This window comes from Cherax quadricarinatus, chromosome 2 (genome assembly GCF_038502225.1).
Source record: "Cherax quadricarinatus isolate ZL_2023a chromosome 2, ASM3850222v1, whole genome shotgun sequence".
Taxonomy (NCBI): Eukaryota; Metazoa; Arthropoda; class Malacostraca; order Decapoda; family Parastacidae; genus Cherax; species Cherax quadricarinatus.
The window spans coordinates 83,965,026-83,988,539 of NC_091293.1; the positions used below are offsets into that span (position 1 = coordinate 83,965,026).

At 39.1% G+C, this 23,514-nt stretch overlaps 1 protein-coding gene across 1 annotated transcript in view; it reads left to right on the forward strand.

Moving 5' to 3' along the window:
- Positions 1–23,514, forward strand: part of Nipped-B (Nipped-B cohesin loading factor) — a gene marked incomplete in the record, with an annotated part of 502,160 nt that overhangs the window by 211,037 nt on the left and 267,609 nt on the right. The window contains 3 exon segments of the mRNA XM_070089404.1: positions 105–303; positions 4,687–4,877; positions 7,376–7,601. Of these exon segments, the coding sequence (XP_069945505.1) occupies positions 105–303; positions 4,687–4,877; positions 7,376–7,601 (616 nt within the window).

Sequence of the window (23,514 nt, forward strand, 5' to 3'; positions counted from 1 at the left end):
TTAGTAAGACATGAAATACTAAAGTTTCAACAGTTTTGTATTTCTTCAAGATATTCTTTTATTTTGGGTGATATTAATTTGTGGTTTTTCTTTTATATTCCCAGGGTAACAAAAGATCAGCACCACCACCACCACTGCCTAAGAAAACTTATACCCAGAAGCGGATAGAAAGAAAGTTGATGCCCCAAACAGAGAAACTGAGTGCAGAGGAACTCATGGAAACTGCAGTTTATCAAAGATTCAATAGGGTTGTAGAGAAAATATTTGATAACACTGAAGACCTTGATCTTACTGCTGAAATTGGTTAGTATTACAACTTGGTTTTATAAACTCCCTTAAAAAAGGTGATAATGTAGTGATGCTCATCCATCCATTAATGTTTTCTTGCACTTGTATTTACCTTAATGTGGCTTATCTTTGGCATGTTTTGTCAACTTTCATTATGATATTTCTAAATCATTGTCTGACCATACGTCTGGTTATGATCATTTTTTTTTTCATAACTTTTTATGCCATAGCAGCTTTGTAATATCATAACAGATTGAGGCCTTAGTATTTAAGATCAGAGTTACAGCCTCTTATCAAACTTCAAATTTTCATAAATTTTAGGCAGGGCAATGTGTCTCATTTATAGCTTTTAAACTATTCACTAACATGTAGCTTTACATGTTAATACAGTACCTATGCTCTGAAGAATGTATCATCATGTTGCACTTCAGGTTATTTAAATTGTGATGTCCATACATTTTTGGTAAGCTAGCTATTACATGGGTGATGGTGTGTGTTTCCTTATTTAAATAACCCTTAACTTTAGTGAGAAACATCTGATATAAGAATACATTTTGTACCAAACTCAGGACTGTTGAGAACTGGCAGGACTAATGGTGATTCTATGAATCAAGCCACTTGTCGTAGATCTATCTTAGTGGATGTAGTAGCCAAGGCAGTGACACAGTCAGCTATGTTAGAAAAAATAAATGATAGAGCAATGAATCAAGATCAGCTGTATCAAAAGCTTTACGTAAATCAATGAAGATTTCCAACAGGATTTCTTTTTTTTCGAGTGCAGTGTATATTAATTGTAGTATATGTAAAATAGCATCATTTGTATTTTTATTAGGCCTAAACCCAAATTGACAGGGGTTGAGTATATTGTGGGAGATGAGGTAGGAATAGATTTGCTTATGAATTAATTTTTCAAAGATTTTAGAGAGAGGGGGTAATTTGGATATTGGCCTATAGTTATTCAAGTCTGCTTGATCTCCTCCTCTATGTATTGGGTGACCCCTCACTATTTTGAAAACTGTAAGGAAGGTAGAGGATTCAATGGATTTGTTAAAGAGTGTTGCAATGATTGGAGACAGTACTTGTGAAGCTTTTTTGTATATAAAGGGTGGTAAGTTATTTAAACTTAGGTAGTAGGTTGGTAAACAGCAACTGCCCAGGGAGGTACTACCGTCCTTGCAAGTGAGTGTACTACGAAAACCTGTAATTGTTTTACATGATGGTAGGATTGCTGGTGTCTTTTGTCTGTCTCATAAACATGCAAGATTTCAGGTATGTCTTGCTACTTCTACTTGCACTTGGGTCACACTACACATACATGTTCAAGCATATATATACACACCCCTCTGGGTATTCTTCTATTTTCTTTCTAGTTCTTGTTCTTGTTTATTTCCTCTTATCTCCACGGGGAAGTGGAACAGAATTCTTCCTCCGTAAGCCATGCGTGTTGTAAGAGGTGACTAAAATGCTGGGAGTAAGGGGCTAGTAACCCCTTCTCCTGTATAAATTACTAAATTTAAAAGAGAAACTTTCGTTTTTCTTTTTGGGCCACCCTGTTTTGGTGGGATACAGCCGGTGTGTTGAAAGAAAGAAGTTATTTAAATATCCTGCCTTGTTCTTTAGTGTGTTGATGAAAAGGGAGTCTTCTGTTGGGTTGGCCACAGCTAGGAACAGTGTGTTAGGGTAGGTGTCAATGAGGTAATCATTAGGTGGGGTATTTGAGCTTGGGGTTTTACCCGCAAGGTTTTTTCCTATGGTGGAGTAGAAAATATCGAGTCTGTTTGTTTGCTGTTTCAGTTGGTGGGAATTGGGGTTCATCTGGTTTTGTTAGTCTGATTGTTCTGTTTCCTGATATCTTTTTTTGTTCCTATAATTTCAGCTAGGGTTTTCCAGGTCTTTTTTTATATCACCTTTTAAGTTGGATAATCTGTTTTCATAATACAATTTTTTGCCCTTATCAGGCTGGTTAGGATTGACGAGTAATGTTTTGTTTGGTCTCTGGTTATGACCCATTCTGTACTGGATTTGAGGATGCTGGGTGTTAGCCAGGGACTGTTCAGTCTCTTAGCTGTGATCTGTTTAGTTTTTTAGGGCAGTGCTTGTTACAGAGGTATTGGGTCTTTTTTAGAAAATTATTAATACATTCGTCAGTATCTGTATAGATTTCTAGCTCAATTTGCCAGTCGATGTTTGTCATTGCTGTTGTGAAGTTATTAATGGCTGCCTCATTATGAAGTCTGAAGGTTACTTTAGCAGTGTCTTGGGATAATTTACCTAGATTGGTTATGAGAAAGGTAGGGTAGTGGTCTGTGGTATTATCTGTGATTATGCCTGATTTTAAAGGGGATATGGTGTTGGTCCAGATGTGGTCTAATAGGGAAACACTATTCTCTGCAATTCTTGTAGGTTTTGTTACTTTTGGTAGCAACAAGCAGTTATGAAACCAACATTGCATGCTTAGCCCATTACAGCCTTCATTCTTATGTCATGGACTTGGTAAGAGCACAGCTATTACACCACAAAAATGACAAGGTCAGGCACAGAATTTTGGAAGCAACAGTGATCCACCTCACCAAAACCATTGAACAAAACAGTGGAATGTACAGGTTGACTGGACCTATTACCCAACATTGTTTTTTTAACACTTCGGCCATTTCCCACCAAGGCAGATGACCCAAAAAATATTATACACATAATAAACTTGCCACTTTACCCCAACCCCTTGCTCCTACCAGTACCTGATCTCTCCAGACTTGATCCCGCAGTTTATGACATCGTGTGACCTCTTGCAGTGCTCTTATGTGTGACACGGTTTTCTCAGAATCTGACCTCTTGGTACTCGTTTGCCTTTAACCCTTTCAGGGTCCAAGGCCCAAATCTGGAGTCACGCACCAGTGTCCAAGAATTTAAAAAAAAAAAATTTGTTATTTTTTCTTATGAAATCGTAGAGAATCTTTTTGTGAAGGTAATAAAACAAAAAGTACGAAATTTGGTGGAAAATTGATGAAATTATGCTCTCGCGAATTTTGATGTGTCAGCGATATTTACGAATCGGCGATTTTGCCGACTTTGACTCCCATTTTAGTCCAATTACATTATTCCAATCAACCAAATTCTTAGCTATTTCACTAGTATTACTTCTATTCTATCGATTGAGCACAAGAAATCGCCAAGTCAACTGTTTCAACTACAAAATAAAGTGATTGGAAATTGTTAATTTGGCCAATTTAACACAAAGTTCAAAATATTCCAATTTCAAAATAGGGTCCAGAATGAACAATGTAGGCATTCCTGGCACTAAACTAACATTTCCTCTGTTCATTAGTTATGTTTTGAGGCTTTACAAATAAATTCAATTTTGATTTTTTATTCACATAATGAATTTTTATTCACACAAAAAAATAGAAGATTTACTGATATGCAATACTGTAATAATTGTATAAATATCATCACCATATATGTGAATGTATATTAGACCCACCAGCTGACGTGTATTAGACGTGTGAGGTCGTTTGTTTACTCTTGAATATCGGCAAAAATTTAACATTTCTGCTACTTTGAGCTCAGTTTCAAGCCATTTCCAGTGCTAAAACCAATCAAAATCATCTCTATTTCTGTAATATGTCTTCCATTCTATCAAATGAGACCAAGAAATCGCAAATACAACTATAAAAAACATACGAAAAAACACTGCAAAGTTGCCGTTTTAATCGAAAAATCATGATTTCATTTTTTTTCTCTCATTATACACAGTGTGCTGCAGGATCTGTTTTATGTGGTGCACACATACCACATAGATGTATTCTCTCATATCTAGGCCCAAATGTACCACTCACAGTTTATCAGAGTGAGCTGAGCTCATGGCGTAGATCTACGGTTTGGACCCTGAACGTAAAGCCGTAGATCTACGGGACGGACCCTGAAAGGGTTAAGATATCCTTTGCGACTTATCTATATAATCTCTCAAAAGAACTGTCATCAGTTCAAAAAAAAAAAAAAAAAACTGTGGCAACTCCTGTTTTGCCTCAAATATATTAGCTTTTAATCCCACACATCTCCCGACACCCTAGTAGTCACTTGTTTTACAACCATGTGTATTAATATGCTAAACAACCATGGTGGCATCCCACACCCCTTTCTAAGATCTACTTTTACTGGAAAGAATTCCCTCTCAACAGCTTGAATCCATCCTTTAGAGTTCTGTCTTGGTTAGATATGTTCAGTACTATATTTATATCTGTTTAAGTGTATATTCATTACACAGTCTAATACTGCACTGACTTCCATGACTTAAAATAATGGGAGGTTACATTATAAACTAACAGATATATCAAAGGTAAAAAAATTAATATAAAATTGTGTTACAGAGTACAACTACAGTCTTTATTTTTTCCATAACAGAGGAAGATGGTGATGTTCCACAGGAGTACCTAATACCAAAGTATGAACTGACAGACCTGTGTTCAGAGTCTGCTAAACTCAAAAGTTTAGGAGCAATGGCCATTGTTCCTCCAGAGCGACTAGTCAGACTCCTCAACATTCTTGAGAAGAACATAAGAGATGGAACCAGAGTCACTCCTATTGTAGATGAGGTAAAGATGCTGAGTAATATGTTATTTTATGCTCTTCACTCTTCTTGACACAGAGTTACAATTTAAGTCAAAATTATCCAAGGGTGAGCCACTTACCATACTATAACTAAACAGAAAAGTGTAAGAAAAGGATAAGGTTAGGTCAGTTGGTGTCTTGAGTAATTTCCATCATCAGCCTTTAACTATATTAAAAATACTTGGATTCTTATTAATAACACTGCATTTTGTTGTTTACTAACTTTAATTTCAGTGAAATTAATCAACTCAAAATATTTCTCTTAATATTCTCATGCGATGCTTGGACCAAGTGTTAACATTGAAGCATATAAGTGAACAATACTTATAGAAAAGGAATATAGTAGGGTTGTAAAAGAAGTGAATGTTGTGGTGTTCTGAGAGGTATGGAATTCAGTGATGTTGGATTTGATATAAATTGGGCATTGTCACAGTTGCTCTTTGCTGATGACACAGTTCTGTCAGGAGATTCTGAAGACAAACTGCAAAGGTTGGTAGACGAATTTGGAAGGATATGCAAAAGCGAGAAATTAAAAGTGAACATAGAAAAGAGCAAAGTGACAAGAGCAGTAAGGAGTCTAGGTAATGTTAGCTTGGTTGTCAGATTGAAGGGAGGGGGTATGGAAGAAGTGGGTGGTACAGGTACTTCTCGCTTAATGACCAAGTTAGGTTCCTAAGAGTAGGTCATTAAGCGAATTGGTCATAAACCCTTCAAGGGTCCGTCCTGTAATTCTGTGGCTTTGAAGCCAGGGTTCAAGCTGTAGTACTACGTCATAAGCTCAGCTCACTCAGATAAGCTGTGAGCGGTAAATTTGGGCCTAGATATGAGAGAATGCATCTGTATGATAAGTGTGTACCATATGAAACAAATCCTGCAGCACACAGTGCATAATGAGAAAAAAAAATGCGACTTTTTTGGATTGAAACAACTACTTTGTGATATATTTTCATATGTTTTTTAAGGTTGTATTCGCAGTTTCTTGGTCTCATTTGATAGAATGGAAGATATATTACAGAAATAGAGATGATTTTGATTGGTTTTAACTTGAAATTTAACTCAAATTAGCAGAAATGTTGCATTTTTCCAATATTCCAAAGTAAATAAATCAAATAAATTATCCAACATGCATCCACTGATTGGTCTAATATGCATTCATGAAAGTGCTGACATTATTTATACAGTGCATAACAGTAAACCTTTATTTTTTGCATGAATAAAAATTCAAAGTGGAATTGATGTGTAAAGCCTGGGAATGTAACTAATGAACACAGCAAATGTTATTTTACTGCCAGAAATGCCTGCATTGTTTATTCTCAACTCATTTTTTAAATTCTCGTTTTTTGAAATTTGTGTGGAATTGGTCAAATTATCAATTTCTGATCACTTTGTTGGGTAGTGGAAATAGTTGATTTGGCAGTTTCTTGTACTCAATCGATAAAATGGAAGACATACTAGCAAAGAATTGGGTTGACTGGAACAATGTAACTGGCCAAAAATAGGACTCAAACTTCCACAAAATCGCCAATGCATAAATATTACTGCTGTGGCAAAATTCATGATAGAGTAATTTTGTCAATTTTCTATCAAATTTCATACTTTTTATTTTATTATATTGAGAAATAGATTCCCTTCCATTTCATAAGAAAAACAATTTTTTTTTTTTTTTAAATTCTTGGACCCTGTGGACAAGTTTCAGATCAGGGGTCTGTACCCTGAAAGGGTTAAACCAAAAACACTGTTGCAGTTTTTTTCTCATTATGCACTGCATGCTGCAGGATTTTTATATGGTGCACACTGCATAGACCTATTCTCTCATATCTAGGCCAAAATTTACTGTTCACAGGACTCAAGAAATCGTAATGACACGATTGCAAACAAACCATACCATGGGCGGGGATAGAACTCGCGATCAGAAAGTCTCAAAACCTAGTTGGACGAATCTTATTGTGGCTAGCTGGTCCAGTGGCTAACGTGACGGTCTGGAGTTTTGAGACTCTGATTGTGGGTTCTATCCCCGCCTGTGGTATGGTTTACTGTTCACAGCTTATCTGAATGAGAACTCATGGCGTAGTACTATGGCACTGACAGTGATCTTAAACCTGTAGTTCTATGGCACAGACATTGAAAGGACTAACATACGCTCTATTTGATTTTCACTAGCTATCCACTTAAGGCTTAGTTTAAATGAGAATGGTATTCAATTTCATTTACAAATTCCATTGGCCCCAATCCCTGTTACTATAGTTTCCCTTCCTCGTTTGTGGCTCAGCATAGGGTGGGTCTCGTTTGACAAAATTCTAGGATTACTTAATATATATTAGGAGATAACAAATCATTGCATGTGTAAAACAAATAGAGAATGGTTTGTTATAGAGTGCTGTACTGTACAGTGTGAAATTTTAAAAACAGGAAATTATTGAAATATTTTCTGGCATGAAAATAGTAACTTTGAGCATTAAAAACATGTTATAATTCCATGCAGGATGATGATGATGATGACAAGCTTTGGATGGAGTTAGTAATGGAACGTATTTTACGAGCGATGGATGCATCACTTACAGCCATGAATATCATGACTTCTCAAAATATGAGCAAGAGAGTCTACCTCGAGGATGTCATTGAAAGATGTGTACAGTTTACTAAATTTCAGCTTTCAAATACTGTGTATCCTTCTTTTGATCCAGTCTACAGAGTTGATAGTAAAAAAGGTTAGTTTTGATAGTTAAGTACAAATGTGTTTTATCTGTATTGTACATTACAGTTATATTTATTGTAGATGGTACATACTAGGATCACATTTTAAGATAAAGTGTTGATGAAAGAAGTACAGTGGACCCCCGCATAGCGACCTTAATCCGTGCAAGAGGGCTGGCTGTTATGCGAAATGTTCGCTATGTGAATGAATTTTCCCCATAAGAAATAATGGAAATCAAATTAATCCGTGCAAGACACCCAAAAGTTTGAAAAAAAAAATTTTACCACATGAAATATACATTTTCCTACACACAAAGAGAAGGATACATGCACAATAGTAGAGTAGTACATGCACAATATATATTGTGCATGTACTACTCTACTAAATGAAGAATAAATGACACTTACCTTTATTGAAGATGCAGCAATGACTGATGAGACACTGTGTCCTGGGAGTGCCTTTTCCTCCTGAGTACTGTAGGTCCTGCTTGGTATTTTCTTCCAGAACAGGCCTTATCACACTGTGTATGTCACTACGATTCTTAAATCTCTCAAACCAACCTTTGCTGGCTCTAAATTCACCAATATGAGCACTAGTTCCAGGCATTTTCCCTGTTCACCTGGGTGTTAGTCGACTGGTGTGGGTTGCATCCTGGGAGACAAGATTAAGGACCCCAATGGAAATAAGTTAGACAGTCTTCGATGACACTGACTTTTTTGGGCTATCCTGGGTGGCAAATCCTCTGGGGTTAATTGTTTCTTGGTATTCTCAATAAGCCACACCAACAACAGTGCTACAGCAGCAGCAGCTGACGATGTTACAGCAGCAGCAGACGATGCTACAGCAGCAACAGACGATGCTACAGCAGCAGCAGACGATGCTACAGCAGCAGCAGACGATGCTACAGCAGCAACTGACGATGTTACAGCAGCAGCAGACGATGCTACAGCAGCAGCAGCAGCAGCAGCAGACGATGCTACAGCAGCAGCAGCAGCTGACGGTGGTACAGCAGCAACAGACGATGCTACAGCAGCAACAGACGATGCTACAGCAGCAGCAGACGATGCTACAGCAGCAGCAGATGATGCTACAGCAGCAGCAGATGGTACTACAGCAGCAGGAGCAGCTGACGGTGGTACAGCAGCAGCAGCTGACAGTGCAGCAGCAGCTGACGGTGATACAGCAGCAGCAGCAGCTGTACCACCAATAGTAGCGATGGTTGATTGGGGTTTATTATACAACCTGGCCAGCTCGGAGACACGCACTCCACTTTCATACTTATCAATGATCTTTTTCTTCATCTCCATAGTAATTCTCACCCTTATTGCTGTAGGGTTGGCACTAGAAGCTTTCTTGGGGCCCATGGTCACTTATTTTCCAGAAAAAAATCACCAAAAACACTGTAATAATACAAAATGTTCCGATTGTATGCTTGGATGTTACCGCGGAGGCTGGCTGGTAAACAATGCCACCCGCGGAACATGTGAGCGTGGCTCAGGCCGCACATTGGACGCGTCTCGGACGAAGGCCGCTGAGCGGGTTTTTGGGCGCTATGTGGGGCAAAATTTTAGCGATCAAAGCGTCCGCTATGCGGATTGTCCGCTATGCAAGGCGTCCGTTATGCGGGGGTCCACTGTATATTAATATGTGGTATGTGTGTATGTGAAAAGTATTTAGATAAAGGTAGGGAAGTTTTCATTGCATTTATGGATTTAGAAAACTCATATGATAGGGGAGCAAGGTGGCAGATGTTTAAAATGTATGGAATAGGTAATAAGTTACTAAATGCTGTAAAGAGTTTTTATAAGGATAGTGAGGTTCAGGTTAAGGTGTGTAGGAGAGTGGGAGATTACTTCCCGGTAAAAGTAGGTCTTAGACAGGGATGTGTAATGTCACCATGGTTGTTTAATATATATATAGATGGGGTTGTAAAAGAAGTAAATGTTAGAGTGTTGGGGAGAGGGGTGGGATTAAATTATCGGGAATCAAATACAAATTGGGAGTTGACACAGTTACATTTTGCTGATGATGCTATGCTTTTGGGAAATTATAAAGAAAAGTTACAAAGGTTAGTGGACGAGTTTGGGAGGGTGTGTAAAGGTAGGAAGATGAAAGTGAATGTAGTTAAGCGTAAGGTAATGAGGGTATCAAACAGTTTAGACAAAGAAAAATTGGATATCACATTGGAGAGAGGGAGTATGGAAGAAGTGAATGTTTTCAGATATTTGGGAATTGACTTGTCAGCAGATGGATTTATGAAGGATGAGGTTAACCATAGAATTGATGAAGGAAAAAAGGTGTGTGGTGCTTGAGATATCTGTGGAGACAAAAAAAAAACTTCATCCATGGAAGCAAAGAAGGGAATGTATGAAAGTACAGTCGTACCCCGAGTTTCGAACTTTCTTCATTCCAGGAGGCTGTTCAGGTGCCATTACTGAATGCATTTGTTTCCACAAGGAATGATGTAAATTAGATTAGTCCGTTTCAAATCCCCAAAAATATACTTACAAAAGCACTGACAATAATACACTTACATAATTGTTGAATTAGACACATGTGCAACTCTTGGGTATCTTTTATTGAGGAAACGTTTTGCCACACAGTGGCTTCATCAGTCCATACAAAGGAGAAACTTGAAGAACAGGAGGAGAATGAGGTAATCAGTCCCTCAGCCTTGAGTTGATGTGTTCAGTCCATCAATCTTGAATAGAATACGGCATATGAGCAGAGAAGCAGCTTATAAACCGTAGACAGGAGAGGTGCAGCAGTCGTATGTGGTGTCACATGTGTCCAATGTGGAAGTAGGTCGTGCCCAAGGGTTAGGCAAGTGAAGAATTCCCAAGTATTAAGATTGATGGACTGAACACATCGACTCAAGGCTGAGGGACTGATTACCTCATTCTCCTCCTGTTCTTCAAGTTTCTCCTTTGTATGGACTGATGAAGCCACTGTGTGGCGAAACGTTTCCTCAATAAAGATACCCAAGAGTTGCACATGTGTCTAATTCAACAACATGTCGGTTCTCTGAACCATTCATCTACTTACATAATTGGTTGAGTTGGGAGCAGTTTGAAACTCAGGATACCACTGTATAGTGGTACCAACACACTTACGTGGGTGTGAAGCTTGGGTTGTAAATGCTGCAGCGAGGAGGTGGCTGGAGGCAGAGAAGATGTTGTGTCTGAGGGCAGTGTGTGGTGTAAATATTATGCAGAGAATTCATAGTGTGGAAATTGAGAGAGAATGGAACAAAGTAGAATGACGTGGAGAACCTGTAAATTTGTAGGGAAAGGAAGGTGGGGTAGGGGTCACCCTCGAGAAGGTTGGAGGTAGGGAATAAAGGAAGTTTTGTGGGCGAGGGGCTTGGATTTCCAACAAGCATGCTTGAGCGTGTTAGAAGTGAATGTAGACGAATGGTGTCTGGGACCTGTTGAGTGATAATGAAGTATTTTCTTTTTTTTTTTTCTTTTTTTTTTTCTTTTGGGTCACCCTGCCTTTGTGGTAAATGGCTGATTTGTTAAAATTAAAAAAAAGTATGTATGTATGTATGTTTGGAGTGACATCTAAACTGTCATATATAGGCACCTCTGCAAAGACAGTGATATTGTGTGAAGGATGATGAGTGTTTCTTTTTTGGGTCACCCTGCCTTGGTGGGAGACGACCATCGTGTTGAAAAAATAAATGTAAATTACAGTAGGGCCCCACTTAAACGGCAGGTTAGGTTCCAGGCTACCGCCGTAAAGTGGAACACCCTTTTTTTCTACTTATAAATGCATACAAATACTAGATAACAAGTTTACACTAACATGTATTAAGTTAGCAATAGAACTAGGCATCACAAAAAAATAAAAAAGTACAATACACACACAGTGCACTCATTATGTACCTTAAAATATTTATAGTCTTAATTTAGGGTGAGACAAGTAGTATTTATTATAAGAAATCAAGTGTGGTATGTATGGTAGTCAGCCGGGCTACCATACCAGGCCACATAATATTATATTACATTTAAGCATCCCAGAGCGATAAAATGCATATACAGTGGACCCCCGCATACCGCACGCATCGCATACTGTACAATCCGCATACCGCTCGCTCTTTTCGCAAAAATTTTGCCTTGCATACCGCCCAAAAACCCGCTCACCGCTCTTCGTCCGAGACGCATCCAATGTGCGGCCTGAGCCACGCTCACATGTTCCGCCGGTGGCATTGTTTACCAGCCAGCCTACGCGGTAACATCCAAGCATACAATCGGAACATTTCGTATTATTACAGTGTTTTTGGTGATTTTTTCTGGAAAATAAGTGACCATGGGCCCCAAGAAAGCTTCTAGTGCCAACCCTACAGCAATAAGGGTGAGAATTACTATAGAGATGAAGAAAAAGATCATTGATAAGTATGAAAGTGGAGTGCGTGTCTCCGAGCTGGCCAGGTTGTATAATAAACCCCAATCAACCATCGCTACTATTGGTGGTACAGCTGCTGCTGCTGCTGTACCACCGTCAACTGCTGCTGCTGCTGTAGTACCGTCTGCTGCTGCTGTAGCATCGTCTGCTGCTGCTGTAGCATCGCCTGCTGCTGCTGTAGCATCGCCTGCTGCTGCTGTAGCATCGTCTGCTGCTGCTGTAGCATTGTCTGTTGCTGCTGTAGCATCGTCTGCTGCTGCTGTAGCATCGTCTGTTGCTGCTGTACCACTGTCAGCTGCTGCTGCTGCTGTAGCACCGTTGTTGGTGTGGCTTATTGAGAATACCAAGAAACAATTAACCCCAGAGGATTTGCCACCCAGGATAACCCAAAAAAGTCAGTGTCATCGAAGACTGTCTAACTTATTTCCATTGGGGTCCTTAATCTTGTCTCCCAGGATGCAACCCACACCAGTCGACTAACACCCAGGTGAACAGGGAAAAATGCCTGGAACTAGTGCTCATATTGGTGAATTTAAAGCCAGCAAAGGTTGGTTTGAGAGATTTAAGAATCGTAGTGGCATACACAGTGTGATAAGGCCTGTTCTGGAAGAAAATGCCAAACAGGACCTACAGTACTCAGGAGGAAAAGGCACTCCCAGGACACAGTGTCTCATCAGTCATTGCTGCATCTTCAATAAAGGTAAGTGTCATTTATTCTTCATTTAGTAGAGTAGTACATGCACAATATATATTCTGCATGTACTACTCTACTATTGTGCATGTATCCTTCACTTTGTGTGTAGGAAAATGTATATTTCATGTGGTAAAATTTTTTTTTTCATACTTTTGGGTGTCTTGCACGGATTAATTTGATTTCCATTATTTCTTATGGGGAAAATTCATTCGCATACCGAACATTTCGCATAACAATCAGCCGTCTTGCACGGATTAAAGTCGCTATGCGGGGGTCCACTGTAAAGGTTGGATGTGAAAAGTGGGCTATAGTAAGCGTATATGCACCTGGAGAAGAGAGAAGTGTAGAGGAGAGAGAGATTTTGGGAAATGTTGAGTGAATGCGTGGGGAGTTTTGAACCAAGTGTGAGAGTATTTGTGGTTGGGGATTTCAATGCTAAAGTGGGTAAAAATGTTGTGGAGGGAGTAGTAGGTAAATTTGGGGTGCCAGGGGTAAATGTAAATGGGGAGCCTTTAATTGAACTATGTGTAGAAAGAGATTTGGTAATACATATTTTATGAAAGAGGATAAATAAATATACAAGGTATGATGTAGCACGTAATGAAAGTAGTTTGTTAGATTATGTATTGGTGGATAAAAGGTTGATGGGTAGGCTCCAGGATGTACATGTTTAAAAAATTTTGGAGTGAGTTAAACAAGTTAAGAAAGCCTAGGGAACGTATGGATTTGTCAGTTAAAAACAGAGTAGGGGAGTTAGTAGATGGGGAGAGGGAGGTATTAGGTAGATGGCGAGAATATTTTGAGGAACTTTTAAATGTTAAGGAAGAAAGGGAGGCGGTAATTTCATGCACTGGCCAGGGAGGTATACCATCTTTTAGGAGTGAAGAAGAGCAGAATGTAAGTGTGGTGGAGGTACGTGAGGCATTACGGAGAATGAAAGGGGGTAAAGCAGCTGGAACTGAAGGGATCATGACAGAAATGTTAAAAGCAGTGGGGGATATAGTGTTGGAGTGGTTGGTACTTTTGTTTAATAAATGTATGAAAGAGGCGAAGGTACCTAGGGACTGGCGGAGAGCATGTATAGTCCCTTTATATAAAGGGAAGGGGGACAAAAGAGATAGTAAAAATTATAGAGGAATAAGTTTACTGAGTATACCAGGAAAAGTGTACGGTAGGGTTATAATTGAAAGAATTAGAGGTAAGACAGAATGTAGGATTGCAGATGAGCAAGGAGGTTTCAGAGTGGGTAGGGGATGTGTAGATCAAGTGTTTACATTGAAACATATATTTTTTTTTTTTTTTTTTCAACAATTCGGCCGTCTCCCACCGAGGCAGGGTGACCCAAAAAAGAAAGAAAATCCCCAAAAAGAAAATACTTTCATCATCATTCAACACTTTCACCACACTCGCACATTATCACTGTTTTTGCAGAGGTGCTCAGAATACAACAGTCTAGAAGCATACACATATAAAGATACACAACATATCCCTCCAAACTGCCAATATCCCAAACCCCTCCTTTAAAGTGCAGGCATTGTACTTCCCATTTCCAGGACTCAAGTCCGACTATATGAAAATAACCGGTTTCCCTGAATCCCTTCACTAAATATTACCCTGCTCACACTCCAACAGATCGTCAGGTCCCAAGTACCATTCGTCTCCATTCACTCCTATCTAACACGCTCACGCACGCTTGCTGGAAATCCAAGCCCCTTACCCACAAAACCTCCTTTACCCCCTCTCTCCAACCCTTTCGAGGACGACCCCTACCCCGCCTTCCTTCCCCTATAGATTTATATGCTTTCCATGTCATTCTACTGTGATCCATTCTCTCTAAATGACCAAACCACCTCAACAACCCCTCTTCTGCCCTCTGACTAATACTTTTATTAACTCCACACCTTCTCCTAATTTCCACACTCCGAATTTTTTGCATAATATTTACACCACACATTGCCCTTAGACAGGACATCTCCGCTGCCTCCAACCGTCTCCTTGCTGCTGCATTTACCACCCAAGCTTCACACCCATATAAGAGTGTTGGTACTACTATACTTTCATACATTCCCTTCTTTGCCTCCATAGATAACGTTTTTTGACTCCACATATACCTCAACGCACCACTCACCTTTTTTCCCTCATCAATTCTATGATTAACCTCATCCTTCATAAATCCATCCGCCGACACGTCAACTCCCAAGTATCTGAAAACATTCACTTCTTCCATACTCCTCCTCCCCAATTTGATATCCAATTTTTCTTTATCTAAATCATTTGACACCCTCATCACCTTACTCTTTTCTATGTTCACTTTCAACTTTCTACCTTTACACACATTCCCAAACTCATCCACTAACCTTTGCAATTTTTCTTTAGAATCTCCCATAAGCACAGTATCATCAGCAAAAAGTAACTGTGTCAATTCCCATTTTGAATTTGATTCCCCATAATTTAATCCCACCCCTCTCCCAAACACCCTAGCATTTACTTCCTTTACAACCCCATCTATAAATATATTAAACAACCATGGTGACATTACACATCCCTGTCTAAGACCTACTTTTACCGGGAAGTAGTCTCCCTCTCTTCTACACACCCTAACCTGAGCCTCACTATCCTCATAAAAACTCTTTACAGCATTTAATAACTTACCACCTATTCCATATACTTGCAACATCTGCCACATTGCTCCTCTATCCACTCTATCATATGCCTTTTCTAAATCCATAAATGCAATAAAAACCTCCCTATCTTTATCTAAATACTGTTCACATATATGCTTCAATGTAAACACCTGATCTACACATCCCCTACCCACTCTAAAACCTCCTTGCTCATCCGCAATCCTACATTCTGTCTTACCTCTAATTCTTTCAATTATAACCCTACCGTACACTTTTCCTGGTATACTCAGTAAGCTTATTCCTCTGTAATTTTTACAGTCTCTTTTGTCCCCTTTCCCTTTATATAAAGGGACTATACATGCTCTCTGCCAATCCCTAGGTACCTTCCCCTCTTTCATACATTTATTAAACAAAAGTACCAACCACTCCAACACTATATCCCCCCCTGCTTTTAACATTTCTGTCATGATCCCATCAGTTCCAGCTGCTTTACCCCCTTTCATTTTACGTAATGCCTCACGTACCTCCCCCACACTTACATTCTGCTCTTCTTCACTCCTAAAAGATGGTATACCTCCCTGACCAGTGCATGAAATTACTGCCTCTGTTTCTTCCTTAACATTTAAAAGTTCCTCAAAATATTCTCGCCATCTACCCAATACCTCCATCTCCCCATCTACTAACTCCCCTACTCTGTTTTTAACTGACAAATCCATATTTTCCCTAGGCTTTCTTAACTTGTTTAACTCGCTCCAAAATTTTTTCTTATTTTCATTAAAATTTCTTGACAGTGCCTCTCCCACTCTATCATCTGCTCTCCTTTTGCACTCTCTCACCACTCTCTTTACCTTTCTTTTACTCTCCATATACTCTGCTCTTCTTATAACACTTCTGCTTTGTAAAAACCTCTCATAAGCTACCTTTTTCTCTTTTATCACACCCTTTACTTCGTCATTCCACCAATCACTCCTCTTTCCTCCTGCCCCCACCCTCCTATAACCACAAACTTCTGCCCCACATTCTAATACTGCATTTTTAAAACTATTCCAACCCTCTTCAACCCCCCCACTACTCATCTTTGCACTAGCCCACCTTTCTGCCAATAGTCGCTTATATCTCACCCGAACTTCCTCCTCCCTTAGTTTATACACTTTCACCTCCCTCTTACTTGTTGTTGCCACCTTCCTCTTTTCCCATCTACCTCTTACTCTAACTGTAGCTACAACTAAATAATGATCCGATATATCAGTTGCCCCTCTATAAACATGTACATCCTGGAGCCTACCCATCAACCTTTTATCCACCAATACATAATCTAATAAACTACTTTCATTACGTGCTACATCATACCTTGTATATTTATTTATCCTCTTTTTCATAAAATATGTATTACTTATTACCAAATTTCTTTCTACACATAGCTCAATTAAAGGCTCCCCATTTACATTTACCCCTGGCACCCCAAATTTACCTACTACTCCCTCCATAACATTTTTACCCACTTTAGCATTAAAATCCCCAACCACCATTACTCTCACACTTGATTCAAAACTCCCCACGCATTCACTCAACATTTCCCAAAATCTCTCTCTCTCCTCTACACTTCTCTCTTCTCCAGGTGCATACACGCTTATTATAACCCACTTTTCACATCCAATCTTTATTTTGCTCCACATAATCCTTGAATTAATACATTTATAGTCCCTCTTTTCCTGCCATAGCTTATCCTTCAACATTATTGCTACTCCTTCTTTAGCTCTAACTCTATTTGAAACCCCTGACCTAATCCCATTTATTCCTCTCCACTGAAACTCTCCCACCCCCTTCAGCTTTGTTTCACTTAAAGCCAGGACATCCAGCTTTTTCTCATTCATAACATCCACAATCATCTCTTTCTTATCATCTGCACAACATCCACGCACATTCAGACTTCCCACTTTGACAATTTTCTTCTTCTTATTCTTTTTAGTAATCTTTACAGGAAAAGGGGTTACTAGCCCATTGTTCCCGGCATTTTAGTTGACTTTTACAACACGCATGGCTTACGGAGGAAAGATTCTTATTCCACTTCCCCATGGATATAAAAGGAAAATTAATAAGACCAAGAACTATTAAGATAAAATCAAAGAAAACTCAGATGAGTGTGTATAAATAAATGTGTACATGTATGTGTAGTGTGACCTAAGTGTAAGTAGAAGTAGCAAGACATGCCTGTAATCTTGCATATTTATGAGACAGACAAAAGACATCAGCAATCCTACCATCATGTAAAACAATCACAGGCTTCGTTTTACACTCACTTGGTAGGACGGTAGTACCTCCCTGGGTGGTTGCTGTCTAGGTAGGGAAGTTTTCATTGCATTTATGGATTTAGAAAAGGAATATGATGAGAGTGGATAGGGGAGCAGTGTGGCAGATGTTGCAAGTATATGGAATAGGTGGTAAGTTACTAAATGCTGTAAAGAGTTTTTATGAGGATAGTGAGGCTCAGGTTAGGATGTGTAGAAGAGAGGGAGACTACTTCCCGGTAAAAGTAGGTCTTAGACAGGGATGTGTAATGTCAACATGGTTGTTTAATATATTTATAGATGGGGTTGTAAAAGAAGTAAATGCTAGGGTGTTCGGGAGAGGGGTGGGATTAAATTATGGGGAATCAAATACAAAATGGGAATTGACAGTTACTTTTTTCTGATGATACTGTGCTTATGGGAGATTCTAAAGAAAAATTGCAAAGGTTAGTGGATGAATTTGGGAATGTGTGTAAAGGTATAAAGTTGAAAGTGAACATAGAAAAGAGTAAGGTGATGAGAGTATCAAATGATTTAGATAAAGAAAAATTGGATATCAAATTGGGGAGGAGGAGTATGGAAGAAAATGTTTTCAGATACTTGGGAGTTGACGTGTCGGCGGATGGATTTATGAAGGATGAGGTTAATCGTAGAATTGATGAGGGAAAAAAGGTGACTGGTGCATAAGGTATATGTGGAGTCAAAAAATGTTATCTATGGAGGCAAAGAAGGGAATGTATGAAAGTATAGTAGTACCAACACTTTTATATGGGTGTGAAGCTTGGGTTGTGAATGCAGCAGCGAGGAGGTGGTTGGAGGCAGTGGAGATGTCCTGTCTAAGGGCAATGTGTGGTGTAAATATGCAGAAAATTAGGAGTATGGAAATTAGGAGAAGGTGTGGAGTTAATAAAAGTATTAGTCAGAGGGCTGAAGAGGGGTTGTTGAGATGGTTTGGTCATTTAGAGAGAGTGGATCAAAGTAGAATGACATGGAGAGTATTTAAATCTGTAGGAGAACGAAGGCGGGGTAGGAGTCGTCCTCGGAAAGGTTGGAAGGAAGGGGTAAGGGAGGTTTTGTGGGCGAGGGGCTTGGACTTCAGTAGGCGTGCGTGAGCGTGTTCGATAGGAGTGAATGGAGACGAATGGTATTTGGGACCTGACGATCTGTTGGAGTGTGAGGAGGGTAATATTTAGTGAAGGGACTCAGGGAAACCAGTTATTTTTATATAGCCGGACTTGAGTCCTGGAAATGGGAAGTACAATGCCTGCACTCTAAAGGAGGGGTTTCGGGATATTAGCAGTTTGGAGGGATATGTTGTTTATCTTTATACATATATGCTTCTAAATTGTTGTGTTCTGAGCACCTCTGCAAAAACCGTGATTATGTGCGAGTGAGGTGAAAGTGTTGAATGATGATGAAAGTATTTTATTTTTGGGGATTTTCTTTCTTTTTGGTTCACCCTGCCTCTGTGGGAGACGGCCGACTTGTTGAAAAAAAAAAAAAACATACGATAGGAATAATTTTCTACAGTTACACCCAGTAACACATTTTCTCTTATGTTAGATTAGAGAAAATATTATTCTTGCCTTCACTTGTACAAGTTATCTGGCTATCACATCTCATATTTATGTTTATTTATTCTATTGTAGGGTGTATTTATCATCTTTATATGTTATGTATCATGTTTATTATATCATTTTGAAAAAAATATCATGGATGGATTAATGAAAATGTGTATATTAACCTAATATACGACATTTAAATGAGACTCGGTGGTTATTATTATCATTACTAATATGACGTCTGGAGACATAAGACACTCTTACTGATTTTAATGTGTACCTGCACGCCAGCACAGTGTGTAAGTTTATTTAGGTACAGACATGCATAAGTATAATTATCAGAGTTTATATAAAATATGAAATAACTTTTAAAAACACTTGAAATATTTTAGTTTCCAGACAAGATGGAGAGACTTAGTGCTTACGGATCTCACAGCGAATGTAAACAAACAGGGTGGGGCGTGATGACCGTATTAGAAAGTCAGTTGGGGGAGCCGTATAGCGAGTTTTGGTCATAATTTGAAATGACCGTATTAGCGGAATGCCGTAAAGCGAAATGCCATAAAGCGGGGCTCTACTGTATACAGTAAGGCCCCGCTTTATGGTGTTTTGCCTTACAGCGTTCCGCTAATATGGCGATGCCAAATCATGACCAAAATTTGCTATACGGCAAGCAGTCTTTCAAATACAGCGCCCCCACCCGGTTTGTTTACATTTTCCGTGATTACATCTATTATGTCAGGAAACTTTCCAAAATTTCAAGTGTTTTAAAGTTACTGCATATTTTATATGTACTCTGATAATTATACTTATGTGTACCTGTACCTAAATATACTTACACACTGTGCTGGTGTGCAGGTACACATTAAAATCACTAAGTCTCTCTCTACTCATGACGCCAATACTACGTAATAATAATCACTCTTGGGCACACTAAATGTCTTATCTTTATTTATTTATTTATTTAATAATTTGAACATACATACAGAGGTACAAAAAAATACAGGTTAGAGCAGCGTGCCAAAGCCACTTGTATGCATAGCATTACGGGCTGGCTTAAAATTAACTTAAGATTAACTAAGCAATGATGTAATCAGTGATAAAACATTATTGTAAACAGATAACAATAAAGCACAAATGAGTATTACAAAAACAGGTCATATGGTTGCATGCATTGCTGTACATTCAGTAGAATGGAGTATTCTGTTAGGTAGTATATTTAAAAAATAACAAAGTTAGATTGGGTCTTAGGTTTAACATTAATGTGATATAATTGTGAGAAACATTTAAGATATACAATTTATAAGGTTCAGTTTATTCAGTATTTATTTGGTTTTGGGTGAGTAAGTGACCTTTGAGAAGAGACTTGAATTTATAAACAGGTAGTGTTTCTTTTATATTTACAGGTAATGAATTCCAGATTTTAGGGCCTTTTATGTGCATTGAGTTTTTGCATAGTGTGAGATGGACACGAGGAACATCAAAGAGTGATCTGTGCCTTGTGTTATGGTTATGTGTTCTGTTGAGGTTGGCAAGATGTTTGAGGGGAGGGTTAATATCAGAGTTAAGTGTTCTATGTATGTAATAGGTGCAGTAATAAGTATGGATGTTTTGTATGGTGAGTAGGTTTAGTGTTTTGAATATTGTTGGAGTGTACACTAACTTCCTACAAATAAATACTACTCGCCTCTCTTCCTATATTAAGACTACACATATTTTAAGGCAAATAATGAGTGTACTGTATGTGTATTTTACCTCTCTGGGATGTTTTAAATATCGTATATTAAGTATGAGACGGGGAGCCAGTGCTACCTACACCTGGGCTACCTGCACCTGACTTTCTACAAATAAGTACTACTCGCCTCTCTCCCTACATTAAGATTACAAATATTTTAAGATAAGTAATGAATTTACTGTGAATGTATTTTACTTTGTTTTTAATGCCTAGTTCTATTACTAACTTAATATAATTTAGTGTAAGCTTGTTGTCTGGCATATATATGCATTTATAAATGGAAAAAAATGGCGTTCTGCCTTCCGGCGATGTCTGCTTTCCAGTGACAGCCTGGAACCTAACCCGCCGTGTAAGTGGGGCCCTGCTGTATAGAAAATACAGGAGAGAGAAAATTTTAAATGCAATATTATTTTAATTCATGATGTTTCATTATATGATTTACATATATTAATGAGCAGGGGAACAGGGAAGGGAAATACAAATTTTTTATTATTTTTAGATTTTAATTAGTGAAGGGCAAGTTTTCCTATGGAAAAGCTGATAAGAAAGTACACAAGAGCTAGTGGCAATTGTCACTACTGTTGTCAACAAAATTTTAATTTTAAATTTATATTGGATTACCTCTTAACTTAGCTCATTGACCTACCTTAACATTCTTTCACTGCACCAGCAGTATCCCACAGAGGCAAGGTGGCCTGAAAAGAAAAAACAAAAGTTTCTTCGTTTACATTTAGTAATATATATACAGGAAAAGGGGCTACTAGCCCCTTGCTCCTGGCATTTTAGTCCACTCTTACGGCACGTATGGCTTACGGAGGAAGAATTCTACATGCCCATGCACTCTGCCCCAGGGCCAGTCTCGTGGAACTCCATGTTCATCAAGAACTGCCAGAAGCCCCTATCACTTGCTTTTAACATCCTCTGGAAAGGGAGCATGGACACTGGGGTCGTCACACAGTTACTAAAAACTCCACGAAGGGGGCAGTAAAGCAATAGCAAAGAACTACAGACCAATAGCGCTAACATCCCATATTATAAAAATCTTTGAAAGGGTCCTAAGAAGCTAGATTGCCACCCATCTAGATACCCATCAATTACACACCCCAGGGCAACATGGGTTTAGAGCAGGTCGCTCCTGTCTGTCCCAACTACTGGATCACTATGACAGTGCTAGATGCAATAGAAGACAAAAAGAATGCAGCAGTAATATACACAGACTTTGCAAAAGCTTTCGACAAGTGTGACCATGGCGTAATAGTGCACAAAATGCGTGCTAAAGGAATAACAGGAAAAGTTGGTAGATGGATCTATAATTTCTTCACAAATAGAACACAAAGTGTAGTAGTAAACAGAGTAAAGTCTGAGGCAGCTATGATGAAAAGCTCTGTTCCGCAAGGCACAGTACTCGCTCCCATCTTGTTCCTCATCCTCATATCTGACATAGACAAGGATGTAAGCCACAGCACCTTGTCTTCCTTTGCAGATGACACCCGAATCTGCACGACAGTGTCTTCCATTGCAGATGCTGCAAGGCTCCAGGTGGACACCAACCAAATCTTTCAGTGGGCTGCAGAAATAATATGAAGTTCAACGATGAGAAATTTCAATTACTCCGATATGGTAAACATGAAATTAAAACTTCATCAGAATATAAAATAAATTCCAGCCGCACAGTAGAGCGAAAAACTAATGTCAAAGACCTGGGAGTGATCATGTCGGAGCATCTCATCTTCAACGACCATAACATTGTATCAATTGCATCTGCTAGAAAAATGACAGGATGGATAATGAGAACCTTCAAAACTAGGGATGCCAAGCCCATAATGACACTCTTCAGGTTGCTTGTTCTATCTAGGCTGGAATATTGCTGCACACTAACAGCACCTTTCAAGGCAGGTGAAATTGCTGACCAAGAAAATGTACAGAGAACTTTCACTGCATGTATAACTGAGATTAAACACCTCAGTTACTGGGAGTGCTTGAAGTTCCTGAACCTGTACTCCCTGGAATGCAGGTGGGAGAGATACATGATAATATACACCTAGAAAATCCTAGAGGGACTAGTACCAAACTTGCACACGAAAATCCCTCTCTATGAAAGCAAAAGACTCGGCAAACAATGCAACATCCCCCCACTAAAAAGCAGGGGTGTCACTAGCACGTTAAGAGACAACACAATTAGTGTCAGGGGCTTAAGACTGTTCAACTGCCTCCCAGCATACATAAGGGGGATTACCAATAGACCCCTGGCTGTCTTCAAGCAGGCACTGGACAAGCACCTAAAGTCGATACCTGACCAGCCGGGCTGTGGCTCGTATGTTGGATAGTGTGCAGCCAGCAGTAACAGCCTGGTTGATCAGACCCTGATCTACCATGAGGCCTGGTCACAGACTGGGCCGCGGGGGTGTTGACTCCCGTACTCTCTCCAGGTAAACTCCAGGAAATAAGTGGAAATAAACAAGAACTAGTAAGAAAAATAGAAGAAAACCGTGAAGGGTCCGTATATATATGCTTGTACATGCATGTGTAGTGTGACCTTGCATGTTTATGAGACAGAAAAAAAGACACCATCATGTAAAACAATTACAGGTTTTCGTGGATGGATTTAAAAAAGTA